Source organism: Lampetra fluviatilis, chromosome 69 (genome assembly GCF_964198595.1).
Source record: "Lampetra fluviatilis chromosome 69, kcLamFluv1.1, whole genome shotgun sequence".
NCBI lineage: Eukaryota > Metazoa > Chordata > Hyperoartia > Petromyzontiformes > Petromyzontidae > Lampetra > Lampetra fluviatilis.
Genome location: NC_136343.1, coordinates 3,216,595 through 3,238,406, shown reverse-complemented (window position 1 = coordinate 3,238,406; position 21,812 = coordinate 3,216,595). Strand labels below are relative to the sequence as shown.

General features: G+C 42.7%; 1 protein-coding gene and 1 pseudogene across 2 annotated transcripts; both read right to left on the bottom strand.

Annotated features, from left to right (window-relative positions):
• Positions 1-385: 385 nt before the first annotated feature.
• On the bottom strand, positions 386-21,028 carry LOC144952720 (uncharacterized; annotated as a pseudogene). The gene is made up of 3 exons (XR_013640675.1): positions 20,943-21,028; positions 14,245-14,334; positions 386-2,444 (listed from the first exon to the last, which is right to left on the bottom strand). The product of XR_013640675.1 is annotated as an uncharacterized LOC144952720 (transcript).
• Positions 6,472-14,232, bottom strand: LOC144952717 (uncharacterized). Its single transcript, XM_078883209.1, is given in 2 exon segments — positions 6,472-10,596; positions 10,599-14,232. Coding segments are annotated over 2 exon segments (1,101 nt in total). The 5' UTR covers positions 10,846-14,232; the 3' UTR covers positions 6,472-9,742.
• Positions 21,029-21,812: the final 784 nt, after the last annotated feature.

The window sequence follows — 21,812 nt, the reverse complement described above, 5'->3', positions numbered from 1 at the left end:
GCCTCGCCTAGATTGCCCACCCGGCCGAGGCTGGGTGCTGGGCCCGCTACCCCCCCCCTCCGCGCTAGAATACTGTCTAATCGCTATAATTTTATTATCTACCGACCCTATAATAGTAATTGCGCACACTGGAGTGGGGGGGGAGTGAAGAGGACGTGAAACTTTGATTAATTTACCTCAGCGTTGCGTGTTAACGCGTGTGCATATTTTTAACGGGAATTAAAAATTGCGTCCACCCCGCAGCGACGGCGTTGCTGCCCGTTGTACGGGACGTGCCTCCCGGCAAATTTTTTTCGTCCTAAACCCCACGGCCCGAGCGCCAAATCCCTTGCAAGCGAGCGTACGCAGACAGACGGACAGACAAAAAGTGACGTTTATAGGTAAGATGGCACGTACAGCAAAATCTCTATCGCGTACTTTACCATCCGGAATGCTCTATTAACCGGCATCTGTAATACGGGAATATAAATATTCCTTCAAGTATAAAGAAAAATGCTGGCATCTTGCCAGCATTGTGATCGTGTTGTGGGCTGCCTAATTGTTGCACTGTTCTTGGAAGACAGTACTGCACTACTGTATACTGTAATCTAAACAGCACCATTGCTTCTCTACAATTAACTTAGAATGCTATACAAATGACTGGTGAGTACCTCTATAAAAGAGTTAATTATTTTGAATATCATAGTTAAAATGTATGCTTAATTTCTTCGTTGAAAAATGTTTTTATACTTGAAATAATTTGCTAAAACATTAAGTATACCTTTCAGATAACCGGTAAATTTGATGAACTGGCATCCTCGATTCCCCATAGATGGTGGATAAGAGCTTTTGCTGTATATGCTCTAAATCAGATCATACGTGTTAAAAATTATCACTAAATTATCAAGAGACACATTGCCAACATTGCACTATTGCATTAAAATATACTGCATCACATTACAGCAGATTTACTGTACTCTGTTCTCTGAATGGATGCCTACATCTGCATGCATTCGTAGAATGAGAGAATCCAAGTGATAGCACGGTTGATATTTGTTTAAAGAGGTTCACAGTTCGTGGTGGGTTTTAACGACAAATTTATATATTTATGCGATCTAACTAAAAAAAACTTTATCATGCGAAAGGCCCATGAATGAAATGGAACTTTTTTTATCCTAAGCTCAATGATAAACATCTACTTGGTCTCCATTTGACTCAGTATTGCCTAAAAAATCCACCCACACCTCCACATCCACAAATTGCTGGGAGTTGCCTCGCTCTGCCTCAGAGTCCACAGTCTCCTCCAGCTTAAAGCTGCCTCGATCGACGTGAAGGTCGGATTTTGGAGTTGAATCTTCATCCTCACATTTTACTAACACTTCTTCACTCTTGACCGTTACTTCACTTTTCACCTTCGCCAATTCAAATTTCATTTTCACTTCTTGACATTTCACCTTCACTCCTGGCCACGTTTCGTATCTCAAATGTTTTTCTGATTCTTGTTTCATGAGGGATGAACTCATTGCAACACTTTGACTTCCACAAGCCGATTTCAGATTAATTTCCTGATTAATGGTTTGATGCTTGTTTCGATCCCCTAACTGTCGAAAACCCTTCCCATACACAGTGCACTTGAAGGGTTATTCTCCTGTGTGTGTTTGCTGGTGTTTTTTAAGATACGATAACCGTGAAAATTCCTTCTCACATGCAGTGCACTTGAATGGCTTCTCTCCTGTGTGTATTCTCTGGTGTCTTTTAAGATGTGATGAATGTGCAAATGCCTTCCTACACACAGTGCATTTGAAGGGTCTTTCTCCTGTGTGTGTTCTATGGTGTGTTTTAAGATGTGATGAACGTGCAAACACCTTCCCACACATAGTGCACTTGAAGGGTGTTTCTCCTGTGTGTATTCTCTGGTGTATTTTAAGAAGTGGTGACTCTGCAAATGCCTTCCCACACACTGCACTTTAAGGGTTCTTCTCTTGTGTGTGTTTGCTGGTGTTTTTTAAGACATGATGACCATGAAAATTCCTTCTCACATGCAGTGCACTTGAATGGTTTCTCTCCTGTGTGTGTTCTCTGGTGTATTTTAAGATATGATGAATATGCAAACGCCTTCCCACACACAGTGCACTTGAAGGGTCTTTCTCCTGTGTGTATTCTCTGGTGTGTTTTAAGATGCGATGCACGTGCAAACACATTCCCACACACAGTGCACTTGAAGGGTGTTTCTCCTGTGTGTATTCTCTGGTGAGTTTTAAGATTTGGTGAATGTGCAAATGCCTTCCCACACACAGTGCACTTGAAGGGTGTTTCTCCTGTGTGTATTCTCTGGCGTCTTTTAAGATTTGATGATTGTGCAAAGACCTTCACACACACAGTGCACTTGAATGGTTTCTCTCCTGCTGATTGTCTTCGCTCCATCTGACCAATTCTGTACAGCAAAGTGGCAGAGGAACTGGCAGCTGCAGACAGAAAACAGTAATATCCACACATTGTATGTCAGCATAGAAGCATAGAAATGTATATATATAGTCACATGTGATTTTTTTTACTTAACTTTCGTGACTGCAGGAATTCATATTCTTTGGTTCTTTCGGTAAAGTCACGTAGATATAACAATATAAATAAAGTGAATAAAAATATCACGATGTTTCGATCGCAACTCAAGCGGTTGTCATCAGGCAGAGGAGTTAGCCTCTAAAAGCAAAATGTTTAAAGGTTTGGGGATATTGCATATATATAAACAGTCACACATGATATTCACGTATTACATAGACAAGAACACTCAAACATGAACGAGAAATAAAAAAAATCACCCCCAATGCAACACACAGGCTGTTTTAAGGCACTATCTACAATTGACGATCAGCTCTTGGCCTAGCATAGCAAGCAAGTGGTCAGTATAATGCCTGGAGGCGCTAGTACAGTAAAACCTTGGATTGCGAGTAACTTGGTCTGCAAGTGTTTTGCAAGATGAGCAAAAATTTTAAATAAAAATTAAGTTTATAAACGAGCGAGGTCTTGCAATACGAGTAGTATGTATACGCTTTGTCTGCCGAGCGTCACGTGATCACAACTGATATACGAGTGGTTTGATATACGAGTGCTTTGGATTACAAACACGTTTCCGGAACGAATTATGCTCGCAATCCAAGGTTTTACTGTATATTTAATATCAATGATAACCGTAAGTCTACCTACAGAATTTCGGTTGTATCTGGCTACTGAAGAAATGTTAACTATTGAAAAGTCTGATAAAAAGAGCAAATGGTGTTAAAAATAAAACTATTCGCATTGGGCAGAAATATTATAAAATGGACAAATTAATGTTCAATTGCAACTTGGAAGTCCGAAGCCAGGCTCAAATTTGCTTGAATACTCGGATGGACAGATGTAATTTCAGGTTCATGTGCTATGTTTTCCATGTTTATGAAACGTTCCATGTGTCGGGGCCTGTACAAAGGAAGGTTCTAAAAGGCGTGCATTGTGATGATTGGAAACAGGTGACCAGTAGGCACTGTAAGAATTATTCAATTCAGGACACACATGTTATAGTAAAGTGGGGGGGGCATTGTCTGATAGGGGCGGGGCCGAGCGAGTATATAAAGTGGAGTGAGGCCCGCGGTCGGGGAGCTTACTAATTGACGACCAGAGGTGGATGACATTGGGGCCGACTGTGGAAACCATCGGGGTTGACTGTTCAGGTATCAACTTGGTGGAAACCATCGGGGCTGAAGATAGCCATAGAAATTACGAGTGTGAAAGTCGTTACACTTGGGACCTCCTTTGCCAGTACCAAAATATAAGAATAGGTTTTTCATATTCTCAGGTTTTTTCGGTAAAGTCACGTAGGCAAAACATTAAAAGCAATGAAAGCAAAACAAAACAAAACAAAAATAAAAATAAAATTCACGACGTTTCGGAGGCAACACAAGTCTCCGTCATCAGGTGGGACCGTCACAGCCAGATTAGCTGCATCAAGTGAAGCAATGATTCAAAATGTAATCCCTTATAAGCAAGTTGAAGGGGGGGAGGAGAGGGGGGGGGAGTTCATCAGAATGTGGTAGCCAATGAATGGAACGTATCGGGAGGGAGGGGGGTGGGAGGGGGAGGGAGCCAACAAAACATTTGGCGACGGCTTGGACGCGGCTGCTGCGCACGCCAACACAATGGGCAGAAAGGGGGGAGGGGAGGTCTGATACACATGATAGAACAAAGGAACGAAAATGCCCATGTTTATACCAATGCAGGCTGAAAAATGAAGAGAGTACTGTTAAAAATAACTGGGGATGTTAACACTCGGTGAAGTAAATTAAAATAGTGCCTGTCAGATAAGATGGTCCAAAAAGTGTAATTAAGTCCACGCAAAAAAGACTTAATTACACTTTTTGGACCATCTTATCTGACAGGCACTATTTTAATTTACTTCACCGAGTGTTAACATCCCCAGTTATTTTTAACAGTACTCTCTTCATTTTTCAGCCTGCATTGGTATAAACATGGGCATTTTCGTTCCTTTGTTCTATCATGTGTATCAGACCTCCCCTCCCCCCTTTCTGCCCATTGTGTTGGCGTGCGCAGCAGCCGCGTCCAAGCCGTCGCCAAATGTTTTGTTGGCTCCCTCCCCCTCCCACCCCCCTCCCACCCGATACGTTCCATTCATTGGCTACCACATTCTGATGAACTCCCCCCCCCTCTCCTCCCCCCCTTCAACTTGCTTATAAGGGATTACATTTTGAATCATTGCTTCACTTGATGCAGCTAATCTGGCTGTGACGGTCCCACCTGATGACGGAGACTTGTGTTGCCTCCGAAACGTCGTGAATTTTATTTTTATTTTTGTTTTGTTTTGTTTTGCTTTCATTGCTTTTAATGTTTTGCCTACGTGACTTTACCGAAAAAACCTGAGAATATGAATCATTGCAGTCACGAAAGCTTCAAATCTAGAATAGGTTTTTCCCCTTTTTTTTGGCAACAAAATTGAAACCTTTTTCTGAGGTCATAGCTGTGGACAAGAGCAACGGTCCAGGCAGCTTCCTCACCATGTTAGACAGTCTAATTAAAGAATTCTGCTCGACTAATTTGAATTGTGACTTTAGCTGCTAAACCAGACCTGTTCGTGAACACATTAACCAAATATGGGAGCTCCTCCACCACCTGTAGAACTGCCTGGTTACTCAATAAGAGGCGAGCAGGTGGAATCTTGGATGACATGAATACACAGGCAGGTGCTTTATTTTTTTGGAACATATGTAAGGCTCCCCCTCATGATGAAATTATCCAGGTACAGAACAAAAGTCCCAAACTCCATCGCATTTAGTAGCCATGATCAGATCATGAGCATACATAACATGCTTGACCAGCAGGAAACGATCCCTTAAATATAACCAGCCATCGATTAGCCTCTCATTGTAACTGTACCAAATGCATTTTTGTAGGGCCATTGTGAGGTTCTCAAAACTATGTAAGTATTGAAGATGCTATCTTAATGTACAGACAGTCCCCGGGTTATCGAAGGGTTAGGTTCCCAGGAACGCTCCGTAACCAAAAATCAAGACGAAATCCCATAGCAGGAAATAGTTGTGCCGCCTTGTTGTATATATAGGCCTTTTTCCAAAATTTATATTAAGAATACAGTGATACCTCGGTTCACGAACGCTTCTGTTCACGAACAACTCGGTTCACGAACAGAAAAGTTCATAAAAATATGCTCCGGTTCACGAACTCCGCTTCGGTTCACGAACAGGAGCCGCGGCCATTTTAATGCTATTTCCAGGCTGTCACATGGTCGTGACTTCCTATAGGAAGATCGTGGAGAGAAGAAGAGACACAGAAAGAAGTACTGCGAGTACTGTGAAGACACTTTCAGTGACTTTTTGCTTTTTTGGTGTGCTTTTTAGCACATACAGTACTGTACTGTAGTACTGTACTGTACAATACTGTACTTACTGTATTGTACAGTTCACCCGTTTGAGTGCTTACTGAAGTCATCTCAAGCAAGGTTAGTGTTCTCTCTTTATACATTACTATACTGTACAGTACTAATGTGTATTGTAATTTGTTTCATATTTTTGTGCTTCAAAAACCAAAAAAAAAGGTCAGAATGGATTAACCGGATTTACATTGAACCTTATGGGAAAATGTGCCTCGGTTCACGACCAATTCGGTTCGCGACCAGAGTCAGTTCACGAATTAAGTTCGTGAACCGAGGTATCACTGTAATTCTGCCAATATTTTTTGTAATAATAATCGATAAAAAATGAAACAAACACCCTCAACCCCACTACCTCCCACAAGCCACACCAAGCATCTGGAGGTCATAAAGAGCCATTCAATAATAAACTCCAGGGCAAAGAGAGGGGTTAACGGCGATCTGGGAAATCTCCACATTGTCAAAGGACCGCATGACATGACCTCCACGGACGTTTTGGACAGTTCACAAACAAATATCCAGATTCACTGGCACAGACGCAGAGCACAGGGCAAACGGACATTACAAGTAGAGTTTTTTTTTAATACGGTAAAAGTTTGAAGCTTGGCTATAACAATAAGTCGACATTATAGACTGCAGTATTACTTATTTTATTTCTTATTGTATCTTTCTATCTACATGACTTTACCAAGAGAACCAAGTAATATGAATTCCTGTAGTCAAGAAAGCGTTTGTGGAAACTTAGATACATCTCCAACCTCAGGATATCAAAATATAACTCAAGAATAAAAAGCACGTATCCCTGGATACAGACAGGGAGCAAAGGTTAATAAAACCCTTGAAATACCGGAGATGACAACTAATGGTACATTAGAAATCTTTCGATTTAAAGCTTTCGTGACTGCAGGGATTCATCTTCTTGGTTCTTTCGGTAAAGTCACGTAGAAGGGAAGTAATAAAATAATAAAAATAAAACATAATAAAATCAAATAATTCTCACGACGTTTCGGCTACAACGCAAGCAGCCGTCTTCAGGTGAAGAATGAGACTGCCAAGCTAGGAGCTTATATATAAGCTGAGTTGGAGGTGGAAGAAGAAGAGAGCCTTAACAAAAGAATGTGCATATCAAGAGGAATTTAGCATATTCATGGGAAATGCGTAGGAGGTGGGCGGGGGGGTTTCAAAGTCATATTATGCCCATGCATTATGCAGGATCAGCAGCACCAAAGGGAGGGGGGTAGCATTAACAAAGGGAGGGCATGTTAATAGTATGTAGAAGCAATGAAACATGTGAATGGGAAAACGGTGGCAGGAGATCCGCCAGGTTACGATCAAAACAAAAGTTCGTCTATTTAGGACTTTCCATTTTTGACCGTTAAATACCAAATGGTACTTACAGCAAAATCTCTGCTATCACGTACTTTACCATCCGGAATGCTCTATCAACCGGCATCTGTCAAGCTGCAAAATAAATATTACTTCACGTATCGAGAAAAATTCTGCAATCTTGCAGCGTGCTTTATGACGTTGCCGAGTGGTAGCACTAAATGGAATCGCAAATGCAATCTGCAATCGGCCATTGTGATCGTGTTGTGGGCTGCCTAACCTAATTGTTTCACTGGACTTGTACATACAATACTGCACTACTGTACACTGTAATCTAAACAGCACCACTGCTTCTCTAGAATAAAATAAAAATGCTGTACAAATGACTGGTGAGTACCTCTGTAAAATAGTAAATTATTTTCAATATCATAATACAAATGTATGCTTCCTTATTTTTTTTTACATTTGAGAATTTTGCTGAACCATAAAGTATACCTCAGATAACCGGCACATTTGATGAACTGGCACCCTTGATTCCCCATGGATGCTGGATAAGAGTTGTTGCTGTATATGCTCAGAATCAGATGTGTTAAAATTATAACTCTAAATTATCAAGTGACACATCGCCAACATTTAATTATTGCATTGAAATATACTGCATCACGTTACATCGCACTTATTGTACAATGATCTCTGAAATGATGCCTACACCTGCATGCATTCTTAGAATGCGAGAAGCCAAGGGATAGCACGGTTGATTTGTTTAAAGAGGTTCACAGTTCACATCTGTCCGGCAGCCCTCATGATTACTGCAGCAATATTGACCAAAAATACGCACCATCTGCTGAACAGTGGATGTTCAACATTCATCGTGTCAGGGTAAAAATTTGCCAGATTCGAAATAGGAGCCACGAACGACCCGACTGGGGTTACACATCAATCATCGCTCCACCCTACTGGCAGACTCATGTCCACGTGCAGGTCCGTACTGAATCACCTTGTACCACAAAGGGACAGCTGCCACTTGGGCTAGTTGTCGAACGATTGAGATGAAATATGATACAAGCTGCTTGTAGTTGCTGAAGCATTTCACCTTTGATTAGCAAGATTGGCTACGTACAGTGAGAAAGAAATAAAACATTTATGCAATCGCCAATATTAATGTAAATATTATTATAACACGTTGAATGCTATGGAGCTTTTTTGTCTCCCGCTCCTGCTTAGGGGCCATCCATTTAGTACGTACGCATGAAGGGGGAGGGTTAACCCAAATGCGTACGCTTGCGTATGGGGGGTCTACTGACAATGTACGTACGCATAGGAAACGGAGGGTGGGAGGTGGAGCCTTGATGTCTACATTGTCCTTCAAATGAGTTAGATAGTCCAGCGGTGGACTTTGCTTAAACACGTTAATATTATTAATCCTTGATCATTACTGCGTGGATTAAATATCGGCCGTTCTATAGGATTTTGGGGGGTCGGGGGGGGGGGTGCGTCAAGCGTACGTACACAAGTAGGGGGGGTGTAAAAAGTATGCGTGCGTACAGGGAGGGGTCAAGTTGACAGATTTTTGTGTACGTACTAAATGGATGGCCCCTTACAGATCTACCCAACCTCCAAATCCACACATGCTGGCTGCTCCTACTCTGCATCCTCCAACAAGCCCACCTCCACAAACTGCTGGGTTTCATTTCACTCTCAGTCCGCAGCCTCCTCCCGCTTCATGCTGCCTCTATTGACTACGTGGAGGTTAAACACTTGTAATGGGAAAGGCACAAATCTGGATATCGCCTGATGAAGCTAGTTGTATTGACTGGCAAAACGTCGTACTCAGATTATAAATGTTGTGGCTTGGCTCTCCAACACACCGGTGTGCTGTAGTAGTGACGAATTGGCATGTTCGGTCTAAATTTGAGGTTTTCGTGACTGCAGGGATCCATACTCTTCGGTTCTTAAGTTAAAGTCATGTAGGTATAAAATAAAATACGTTTCGATTGCAACACAATCATCACCTGATGATTGTGTTGCAATCATCACCGGATGATGCTTGCTTGTGTTGCAATCGAAACGTCGTGATTTAATTCATTTTATACCTATGTGACTTTACCGAAAGAACCAGAGAATGGCATGTTCTGTTTATGTGACAACCCTTACTAGTCAGCTGTGTCATGTGGTGGTGGGTTTTATCGACAAATTTATATATTTGCGCGATCTAACCCAAAAAGCATCTATTATGGGAAATGCCTGTGAATGAAATGGAACTTCTTTATCCTAAGCTCAATGATACACATCTACTTGGTCTCCATTTGAATCAGCATTGCCTAAAAAATCCACCCACACCTCCACATCCACAAATTGCTGGGCATTGCCTCGCTCTGCCTCAGAGTTGACAGTCTCCTCCAGTTTCACGCTGCCTCCATCAACGTGAAGGTCGGATTTTGGATTTGAATGTTCATCCTCACATTTCACGATAACTTCACTCTTTACCATCACTTCTTCGTTCTATACCTTCACTGATTCAAATTTTATTTTCACTTCTTGACATTTCGACTTCACGCCTGGCCACGTTTCATATCTCAAATGTTTTTCTGGTTCTTGTTTCATGATGGATGGACTCATTACAGCGCTTTGACTTTCACAAGCCGACTTCCGATTAATTGCCTGATGAATGTTTTGATGTTTGTTTCGATCCCCTAACTGTTGAAAACCCTTCCCATACACAGTGCACTTTAAGGGTTTGACTCCTTTATGTGTTCTCTGGTGTTTTTTAAGAGATGATGAATGTGCAAACGCCTTCCCACACACAGTGCACTTGAAGGGTGTCTCTCCTGTGTGTATTCTCTGGTGTCTTTTAAGATGTGATGACCATGCAAATGCCTTCCCACACACAGTGCAATTGAAGGGTGTTTCTCCTGTGTGTATTCTCTGGTGTGTTTTAAGATGTGATGAATGTGCAAACGCCTTCCCACACACAGTGCACTTGAAGGATGTTTCTCCTGTGTGTATTCTCTGGTGTGTTTTAAGATGTGATGACCATGCAAATGCCTTCCCACATACAGTGCACTTGAAGGGTGTTTCTCCTGTGTGTATTCTCTGGTGAGCCTGAAGAATTGATGAATGTGCAAATGCCTTCCCACACACAGTGCACTTGAAGGGTCTTTCTCCTGTGTGTATTCTCTGGTGTGTTTTAAGATACGATGCACGTGCAAACACATTCCCACACACAGTGCACTTGAAGGGTGTTTCTCCTGTGTGTATTCTCTGGTGAGTTTTAAGACTTGGTGAATGTGCAAATGCCTTCCCACACACAGTGCACTTGAAGGGTGTTTCTCCTGTGTGTATTCTCTGGTGTCTTTAAGATTTGATGAGTGTGTAAAGGCTTTCCCACACACAGTGCACATGAAGAGTGTTTCTCCTGTGTGACTTCTCTGGTGTATTATAAGATGTGATGACATTGCAAATGCCTTCCCACACACAGTGCACTTGAAGGGTGTTTCCCCTGTGTGTATTCTCTGGTGTCTTTTAAGATTTGATGACTGTGTAAAGACCTTCCCACACACAGCGCACTTGAATGGTTTCTCTCCTGCTGATTGTCTTCGCTCCATCTGACCAATTCTGTACAGCAAAGTGGCAGAGGAACTAGCAGCTGCAGACAGAAAACAGTAATATCCACACAATGTAAATCAGCATAGAAATATATATACAGTCACACGTGAAATTCACATATTACAAAGACAAGAACACTCAAACATTCATGAGAAATATAAAAAAATTCAACCCCAATGCAACACACAGGCTGTTTTAAGGCACTTGCTACTATTGACAATCAGCTCTTGGATTGGCATAGCAGGCAAGTGGTCAGTATAATGCCTGGAGGCCCTAGTATATTTAATATCAATGATAACCCATAACTCTACATACAGAATTCAGTTGTATCTGTCTATTGAAGAAATGTTAACTATTGCAAAAGTGTGATAAAGATAGCAAATGGTGTTAAAAATATAAATATTCGCATTGGGCAGATATATGATAAAATGGACAAATTAATATTCAATCGCAACTTGTAAGTCCTAAGCCAGGTTCAGATTTGCTTGAATGCTCGGAGGGACAGATGTAATTTCAGCTTCATGTGCTGTGTTTTCCATGCTTATGAAATGTTCCATGTGTCGGAGACTGTACAAGAGAAGGTTCTAAAAGGCGTGCATTGTGATGATTGGAAACAGGTGACCAGAAGGCACTGTAAGAATTATTCAATTAAGGACACACATGTTATACTAAAGTAGGGGGGGGGGGCGGGGCCGAGTGAGCTTACTCGGGGACTTATTGACAACCAGAGGTGGACGACATTGAGGCCGACTGTGGAAACCATCGGGGTTGACTGTTCAGGTATCAACATGGTGGAAACAATCGGGGCCTGAAGATAGCCATAGCAATTACGAGTGTGGAAGTCGTTACACTTGGACTGTATATACGTTCGGAGAAATAAAGCTCTACTCCCCTGAAAATGGATGTCTGCGAGGAGCTTCTTTACACCTGTAATAAAAAAACCCAATTGCTTTGATTAAACTTAGGTGTTTAATATGGTCAATATACTTTACAGCAAAAATAAAAACTTTACACTCTCACGCATTGGAACGGCGAAGAAAGTGGTTTTGTGGCTAGAACCATGCCTGGCTAGATGCTTACACTCTTCGCCAAGTACTTAACCAATGAACAATCAACCCAGCAGAGGCCGACAATAAGTTAAGCTATCACTTGTCAATCATGTCTGCTGTCAGCAATAATACAACTCTGAATATTGGCTCCAGAATGCAGTGGACGAACAAATGTGCCTCCGCTCCCCATATAGATACACTCTTACGTACAGATATGTTTCACATGGATCATTAACAGATTATATCAAGAAAACAGCCACCATTCACCACAAATTGGCAGTAACATCATGACAGTGTTCATGCCATGATTGGTGCAAATTGAGGCCATGTAAGTGTGGAGCACTTGCCAGTAGGTCATGGAAATGATCCAGGTGTCAAGGGATGACTGAGATGACTGGCAGATGCACCACCTGTGCTACCCACTGTGCCAACTTGCTGCATTTTAGCCACCCAGCGCTCCACCCATTGATGTGTCACTCCTCTGACCTCGTTGTTGTAGGACGAATGCCTCCAACTACCCTGCAGCATCCTTCAAGGGGCTCCACCACAGAGGCCAATCTTCACACTCCTGGTACCAGTCATTAGCAAGTCCGATCACCTCCACATCTTCCAATATCTTCTCTAGCCCATGCCATACCCGTTTATTCCTCGTATCCGAACTAACTTACGCTGCTTGAGCATGTGGGATTCGTGACCAACGAATGCAGCCTCGCCTGCCAAATAGGCTCATTGATTATATTCTGTATGGATATCTCAGGGATTTGTAAGCTTTTAAAACTATAAAATCTGGCTAAATAAAGGATGAATCATAGGCAGGCCAGCCTTAATTGTATAAGTCAGCACAGATGGTTCTTTAAAGGAGTCCATATTTCACATCCAAAGAGAAAGGGGTCATAGCTGTGGGCAAGAAGATTCAGTGATTTGTATGGAGTAACGGTCCAGGCAGCTTCCTCACCATGTTAGACAGTCTAATTAAAGAATGCTGCTCGACTAATTTGAATTGAGACTTAGCTGCCAAACCAGAGCTGGCCGTGAACACATTAACAAAGTATGGGAGCTCCTCCACCACCTGTAGAACTGCCTGATTACTCATTAAGAGGCTAACAGGCGGAATGTTGGATGACATGAAATACCCAAGCAGGTGCTTTATTTTTTTGGAACATATGTAAGGCTCCTCCTCATGATGAAATTCTCCAGGTACCCTAACTAAATCGCATTGAGTAGCCATTACCAGATCATCAGCATACATAACATGGTTGAACAGCAGGAAACAATCCCTTAACTATAACCAGCCATCGATGAGCCTCTCATTGTAACTGTAACAAATGCATTTTTGTAGGGCCATTGTGAGGTTATCAAAACTATGTAAATATTGAATATGCTATCTTAATGTACACAGTCCACGGGTCATGGAAGGGTTAGGTTCCCGAGAACGATCCGTAACCAAAATTTCCCATGTCGGAAACTGAACAATATTCCACCAAAATCAAGACAAAATCCCATAGCCGGAAATAGTTGTGCCGCCCGTACCCAATTACTCGGTCATTTTCTCTCAGTACTGTATCGCGCTATAGTCCGTTTTCTATTGTGGCCTGTATCATATTGCTGTACATACGTTCTGCACTTCCTATGATTTTTTCATTTCATCGAATATCTACCCTAACACTACCCATAATTAAACTAATGGAAGAAAAACGTATCCAAATATTTATGAACACCATAAAACATTCTAATAGTAATTGTTAAAAGAAAACAGTCACTTCCGAATATTAATTTACCGGGCATAGACTAGGCCGAGACCTCTCCAATCGCTGTTGGCCGAGACCATAAGCAATCGAAGTGTAATTGTGTTAAATAAAGTACATAACGTAAATAACTAATGAAACAAACTTCAAATCAAAACTATAAAGAGAAACATGGGAAAAACAAGATAGTTCTAAGCACAGAAAACCAAAATTACATAATGCTACAAAAGAAAAATAATTAGGCAATGCTACAAAACAATTTCATTGACTTTATTCTTTTCCAGCCATTATTGCAATGCAATTAAGGGTGATATTACACTGAAAGTTACGAGACGATGTGACAGATCCAGTATACGCACGGGAACAATGTAACAGCATGACTGAGAGTGCAGAGCGGCTATACACCACCGCCTTGGGGAAGATGCTGCCTGCCTGCCTTATGCCTTGCTCCGCGGTATTCATCCACCTCACTGCGCTGGACTACTTGCGCTTAAGTAACTAAAGCAAACATTTCGGCATGTTGATTATTTTTACATGATTTATGGGAGCATGTCCATAAGGTTGGATTTCCGTAAGTCGGGTCTTCCGCTACCCGGGAACTTACCGTAATGTATGTGGCCAGAGGGAATTCCTGTCACACGCCAACTTGAACAGGCAACGGCCCTGAATCCTTGTCACGCAGCATTTGCCGGGCCTGCCCAAAATCATAAAAATCCTTAACGAATGTGAGCAGAGGGGCAGGGATATCGAAAACAAGAAACAACCAAAAGCTGAAGCCTCTTCATGGTATATAGGCCTTGATAACATCAAGAAACGTGCCAAGAAAGTCAAAACAGTGATATTCAATACTTAAGCCTTACCGAAACAAAGGGGTTAGATAAACGGCAACCAAAAATACGCATCACAATTGAAATAAGTACTGTACAGCATGCCAACTAGACTAAAAACAAAACAATTGAAATAAACAAAGATAAACTCTATAGAAAAAAAACATTCCAAGAGAATAAATAGGATTCTAAATACTGACTACTCTGCTAACAATGATGACGATGTGTGTGCGCGAGTGGAGAGTGGTAGTGCTTCGGTTAGCGTGCTGCGCTATGAACCCAGCGACCCGAGTACAATTTCCGCTCAAGCCCCGCTATGGCTGTTACTACGCCCAGTAAGCGGGCTACACATAATGCCAACACATTATCCGCCGTGGCTTCGTAAGCCCGGCCCCACACTGACATTCAGTCACTACAAATACTTAAGCCTTACCTAAACAATGGGGTTAGGTAAACGGCAACCAAAAAAACACATCACAATTGAAGTACAGTATTGCATGCCAACTAAACTAAAAGCAAAACAATTGAAATAAACACGTAGAAACTCAATCGAAAAAACATTCGAAGACAATAAATAAGATTATAAATACTCTACCTACAATGATGACGATGTGTGTGCGTGAGTGGAGAGTGGTAGTGCTTCGGTTAGCGTGCTGAGCTATGAACACAGCAACCCGAGTTCAATTTCCGCTCACGCCCAAAACCATGACGATTATCTGAATTGGCCCTGGGCCTTCCCAGGTCGACTCGGCCTCAAATAAGTAGCTGGTGTGTTGTGTAAACATCGCCACTGGGGAGACAAAGGCGGCCGGGAATGGTGCTGGTAACCTACCCCTTTGTGTGCCGTGCCGAACTTTATAGGTGCTACTTGCCCTAACAGTCTGTTAAGGCTAAATGCCTGCATGGCAAAGGTTGAGGTGCCACCGATTTCCTCGCGTTCCTCACCCACCCCGCCCTCCTTCCCAGAACAGGCTTCCCAGGAAAGTGTAAAATGGTATTTTTTGTAATTTTCTTTGAACCTATCTACGTGACTTTACCGAAAGACCTAATAATATGTAAATTGGTATGCAAAGAGGTTGCCCGTGATAGGTTGAAACCGCAAAAAATAAACCCGTGATATACAAGGGTCTACTGTATAACATTTGCACAGAACTGCCCTGGACTGAAACTACAATTGGGCTTTGCAAGCTTATCTGGCAATCAGTGTGGTCGAACGTTAGATCTTCGTCCAATCCAGCAGAGATCATCGTTTTGTCCATGTTGTTGTAATAATGTTCTGTATTGCAACTTGTATAAAATCACCACCCTCCGTCAGGACGTTCCTTTGGAAGTCCATAATACCCGGCACTAAAACTGCTCTTAGACTCTGGGTTGCCCAAGCCGTACAAATGCCACCAATCACAATATTCTGGGTTCACACTTAGTCACCAGATGGTGCACCAGCCAACCACTGACTGTGTGGTTACTTCCTGGAATATTTAGCGCATAGCAAAAAGCAACAAGTACATATCTACAAACACACACATTAAAATACACAAACCCGTGTGTTAGCTCCCCAGCACGTTAACACTCCCAAAACACGCTCTACAAAACCAGTAATACGAGGCTAAAAATACAATTAAAAAAACAAGGTTAAGTGTTAACTTACACTCGCATCATGGGACCTCCTTTGCCAGTACCAAAATATGAGAATAGGCAACAAAACATGTGTTAAGACGATGTTAAAACAGAAAACTGAAACCTTTTACAAGGAATCATGTCTGCATTAACCACAATACTTGTGGTCAGAATGCAAACAAAAAACATACTCTGAAAATATATGCACTGTCTTTGAAACTGTTTGGTCCACACCAGAGACAGCTTTCTTTTGAGCCTAGTCTCAAAACGGTGTTAGACCAGAAGACGCCAAAAGGCGCAAAAAGGCGTACGGTGAGTGGGAATTGAACTCATGTTGCCTGGTTCGTAGCGCAGCACGCTGTAGGTTACATTACCGCACACAACAACAGCCGCCATTCGCCACTAAGTGAGCTCTACCAGTATGAGTGCAAAGGAACAAACACCGACTGACTGCAGAAGCTACCGGTCTAACTGTCTCCTCTCCCAGTTCCAGAGAAGGTTTTGCCCCCGCATTGCAAATGTCACCAATCACAATATTCCGGGTCCACCACTCTGGTAAAATGAAGCGGCCACTCTGATTAGTAAGACAATCAGATATATATATTTAAGTCTATCTTTAAAACTCACCTCTGTAAATTAGTCTTCATCCCCTGCCTAGCTTTGCCGTTTAACTGAACGAGTGGGTGAGTGATTGGGTCACGAAATGGGTGAGTAGTTGACTGATTGAGTAGGGATTGAGTGGGTCATCCAGTGAGTGAGTGATTGAGTTAGTGGGTAAATGAAGCTTTGCCTGCCCTTGAGTTCTGGCTGTTTACCCTGCAGAATGTGTATATTTCGTACTTTTTATACACGGCACGGATTGGTGAGATCCACGGATGAAATGCAGCACTTCACAAATGTTAATAATTGTATTATGAATATTGCAAGCATATTATACACACCAGCATGTACCATATGCTTCCATATAGATGCTGAAGTAATTATTTATCGCGTTATTTTTCATGAGTAGGCCATTTTGTACTGGTGTCATGGTTAAAATGTATGATGATAGAACTATTTTGATGAAAGAAGAACCTTTTCGGCAATAAGACTGGTGTTAAGATCAGAATCTTTAAAATCAGAATCTATCTTCTGGAGGAATGTCACAGATGTCCAGTCGAGGCGGGTCAGAAAGTTACAAAAACAAACATGGTTGGCTATGTACGGTGTGAAAGAAGTTCAACTAACATACAATAAACGATAGGAGTGCAAAATAGATGAAAGGTAAGCAATTCACGAAAAATAAATAGAAATGGATAAAGTACATCGTCCAATTTGCAAACAGATACCTATTGCAAGGCAGAATTAAGTCTGCATTAACCACACATTCTTGTGGTATATTTTACCACAAACATCAAGTCTGTATTAACCACATGATATTTTTTATTGTTTTATTTACAAGGCTATTATTTCTATATATTTGCTCTTTATTTGACTTGTTATTAAACCATTGGACAATCCGAAAAATCTGCGACGTGCATCCAATTGTCTATGTGAGTCTCTGTGCGAGTGTGTGGGTCTCTGTGCGAGTCTGTGGGTCTCTGTGCGAGTCTGTAAGTCTCTGTGCGAGTCTGTAGGTCTCTGTGCGAGTATGTGGGCTTCTGTGCGAGTCTGTGGTCTCTGTGCAAGTCTAGGGGTTCCTGTATGACTGATTGTCTGTTAACAGTTTCCCAGATGTCACTGCCCAAAGGTTGGGAACCACGTATCGTCCTTTGGCATCTCAATTCTGCAATCTACAACCTCATTTAAACTGACTCTATTATTATAATCATTAAAGTTTGAGTGGCAATGAATTTTTACAACAGAATTGCTATTAAGTTTGTTTTGTCAACCTCTAATTTTGTAATGCGTTGATGTCTGCCCGCTATGTCGCCCTTTAAAAGGTCAATAGGTTTTAGACGCTATAAGCGGAAAACCGCTTGGTTGGTTCGATCAAAGATGTCGAATCAGTGATTATATTGTTGGTTCGACATCTTTGATAGAACCAACCAAGCAGTTTTCCTTAAACCCTCTGCTGCTAGACCACCCAGATTGTATGGCTGACCAAAAATCCATAAAGTAGAGATATCCCTTCGTCCTATTGTCTCCATCATTGACTCACCCTCTTACAAACTGTCCTGATTTCTGTCTGAGACCTTACAACCATTCACTGGTAAGACCACTTCAGCTGTACTCAACTCAGCTCACTTGGTATTGTTAATTAAGGACATCTCACCATCTCCAGGTGATTGACTCGTTCGTTTCGATGTAGTCTTTTTGTTAACCAACGTTCCTGCGCTTGACACCATTACAATCATTGAAGATTTGGTCCAACAAGGACTGAATGTTGATGTACTGGCCCTGGTGAGACACTGCCTCACCAACACTTACTTCACCTGGAATGGAACATTCTACAAACAAGTTGAAGGTACTCCAATGGGTTCTCCCTCATCATCTCCGGTTGTAGCCAATGTTTTCATGGAAAATTTTGAGACAGATGCCATCCAGGAAACCACTCTACCGTCCGTCCTTGTGGAAGAGGTACGTCGATGACACGTTCATCATCTGGCCACATGGCTGACCAGCTCTCAACCAATGCCTCAACCACATCAGTTCCATACACCCAGCCATCAAATTCACCATGGAGGTGGAAAAGGATGGCAAGTTACCATTCTTGGATATTTTAATTGAAAAGAGACCAGATGGCTCAATGGGACAGTCTACAGGAAAGCCACCCATACGGATGCCTACCTAAAACCCGACTCCCACCATCCATCCCAGAAGAATTCCCTCATCAAAACTCTACACCATAGAGCTCGATGTATTTTCGACCGTCATCACCTAGCCAGTGAACTGGAACACGTACACCAAGCTCTCAAGATGAATTCATATTCAGACCACACAATCCGTAAAGCTATCACCCCAACCGTTGGGAAAGGACCATCTGAGGACCCAATCAAAACCATCACCTTGCCATACATAGCAGGGGTCACTAAAAAAGACTTCCAATATCATGAGCAAACACAAGATCCAGGTTCGATTTAACACAGTACATAAAATTAGTGATCTGATCCTATCTGTGAAGGATGTGATCCCTGACATGCAATAACCCAGTATCTACAAACTAAGCTGTGTCTGCGGCAGTAGTTACATTGGTGAAACTAAGCGACATGTCTCGGACCGTGTTCGTGAGCATAAGGCAGATCTGAAACACGGCACGACCAATACCTCGGCCGTGGCTGATCATTGTTTTCATGCGGTGGGCTCACACAAAATGTATTTATCTAAGACGAAGGTACTGTGCAAGCCCACTAGCTATCAACAAATATTCGTTCATGAAGCCATCCATATATGTAGACACAGACACAATTTCAACCGAGAAGATTGGTACACCTGAGCAATCATTAGAAGGACATTATTAACCAGTTTAAGTCATAACTGGCTGTGATGTTTACATCCTACCTTCCTATGTTAGTTATTTTCGACTATCTGGTTTTACATTAACAAGTTAAATGTTTCACACCAACACAGCCACCATCGCTCGTGTCCTCGATGTGGCGGTGGCTCTGCGATCTTACATTGACATGCTAATCTCTCACAATACAATGGCCACCTCCGCACCGACGTCGTGGAGGTAGCTCTCTGACCTGACATTTACATGCAAATTTCTCACTTTAACATCACATGCCCCGCCCACTTCGTTTATGACCCTTGGGCTACACCTATTTCAAACCTTTAAAAACAGCCTGCCTCAGCAGCTTTCCCACTTTTTTCTCCTGATGACGATCGCTTGTGTTGCGATCGAAACGTCGTAGATTTGTATTATTTTCTTTGAACCTATCTACGTGACTTTACTGAAAGACCCAAGAATATCAATGGGTGTTCCTCGTGAAATTCACTTCTGATTGTGAGTGGGTGGGTGAGTGGGCCAGCGAGTGTGGGTGAGTGGGAGGGCGAGTGGGAGAGTGTGTGAGTAGGTGAGTGTGTGAGGAGGTGAGTGTGCTTGTGTGGGCGAGTGGATGGATGAGTGAGTGAGCGAGTGATAGAGTGTGTGGGTGGGAGGGTGGAAGAGTAGATAAGTGAGTGGGCCAGTGAGTGAGCTAATTATGAAATTATTTTATGTCTGCCGGGTGAGTCGCCCTTAAAAATATGCTTCTTAATTCAATGAACTTCACTCGGGAAATAAACTTATTCTGACTCTGAAATAAACTGCTGGACTGGTATCGTCCAAATATTGCAATTCTGAACAAATGCCTCCAGTTTACTCAATCGGGAATACGCGAATAAGCATCGCCCCTCCCCCCGACTGCCAAACCAACTCGGCAGGACGCTTCTGAACTTAAGTAAAGAGACTCCGTGTGATAAAGCGCTCGAGTGGGCACCACGCTGGCGAGATTTTCACGACATCGCCCGTTGTGGGTTGGATCCCGACGCTGACGCTTGTTCATTTGGAGTTTGCGTGTCTCTCTTTCTGCGTGGTCGCATTTAGAGCATTTGGCTGCTGTAAATTTCCACACGATGACAAGCCACTTCGTTGTGGGCAGGTCGCTTCTGAAAGAGATATATAGCTCAAAATAGTAGAAATTAAAAACAGAACATGGTTTTAAAGTAGACAGCCAGGTGAGGACAAATAAAAATAAACAAAAATCAAAGCAAATACAATCAGGCGATGGCAGGAGGCAAGGCCAGCATGGCTAGGCCACACTTTGTAACGTTCCAACCTGGACATCGATTCCATACTCGCTGCTACACTCAGTGATATCCCGAGGAGAACAATAGAAGAAGCGAGGCTACACCTAAATAAACAAAAACCACCACCACCACGACGTGAACTTTTCACCTTGGATCTCAGTTGAGTGGCGATCAGCTTTCCGGGATTTCGTGACGTCACGCAGAAACGCGAGACGGGGGAGATGACATGACGTCACTAACTAGTTTACCCCCTCCCATTTAAACCTTATGTTAATGAGTCAGGCGCTGACATTGAGTGAATGCGCGTGGCTTTGCCCAAATTATGATTTTACCCGTGACATGACGACACTAGTGGGGTACACACCCCTGGCGTCTCGCAAAAATGTCGCCACGTGGAGTGGTAAAGTGAGAGCGAGCACGGTGAGGAGTGGTATTAGAGTGTAAGTTGATTTAGATTCCTTTTACATGTGTTGAGGAATGGAATGCTGACGTCAGGTTACACTCGCCTCGGGGGGAATGCCGTCAAGGTTAAGTGACGTCATGCCCCCCCGGGGTATTTGACGGAAGACCCGTGACGTAGACGGGGTCTTCGCCGGGAGTCAGAGGAGTGAGCGTTAGGAGAGTAGGGGGCTCCGGGATAGAGGGTTGAGAGCCAGGCTAAAGGGCTACTTTACCCGGCTGGCCGAGTTGGCTGAACCCTCGGTCAGTGCTGTGGGAAGAGCCCGATAGCCTGGTAGGGTATAGGGAACTCCCAGTACCCTTCCCCTGGGGAGATAAGTTAAGAACTATTGTGTTAGCCCCTTCCCCCGAGTTAGGCGTAAGCCCTGAATAAATAGTTTGGCGTCAGCCCCTACACGACCGGCTTCAGCGTCCTTTCTACCACACAACACATTTCTTCCTCTGTTGCACAGGGATCCCTTGGGTGGGTAAGCTCAGCTACAACAAGAACGTGAACATTATTGCGTGTGTGTACACTGTGTGACACCACTATCATCATAAGCATCAACATCATCGACAT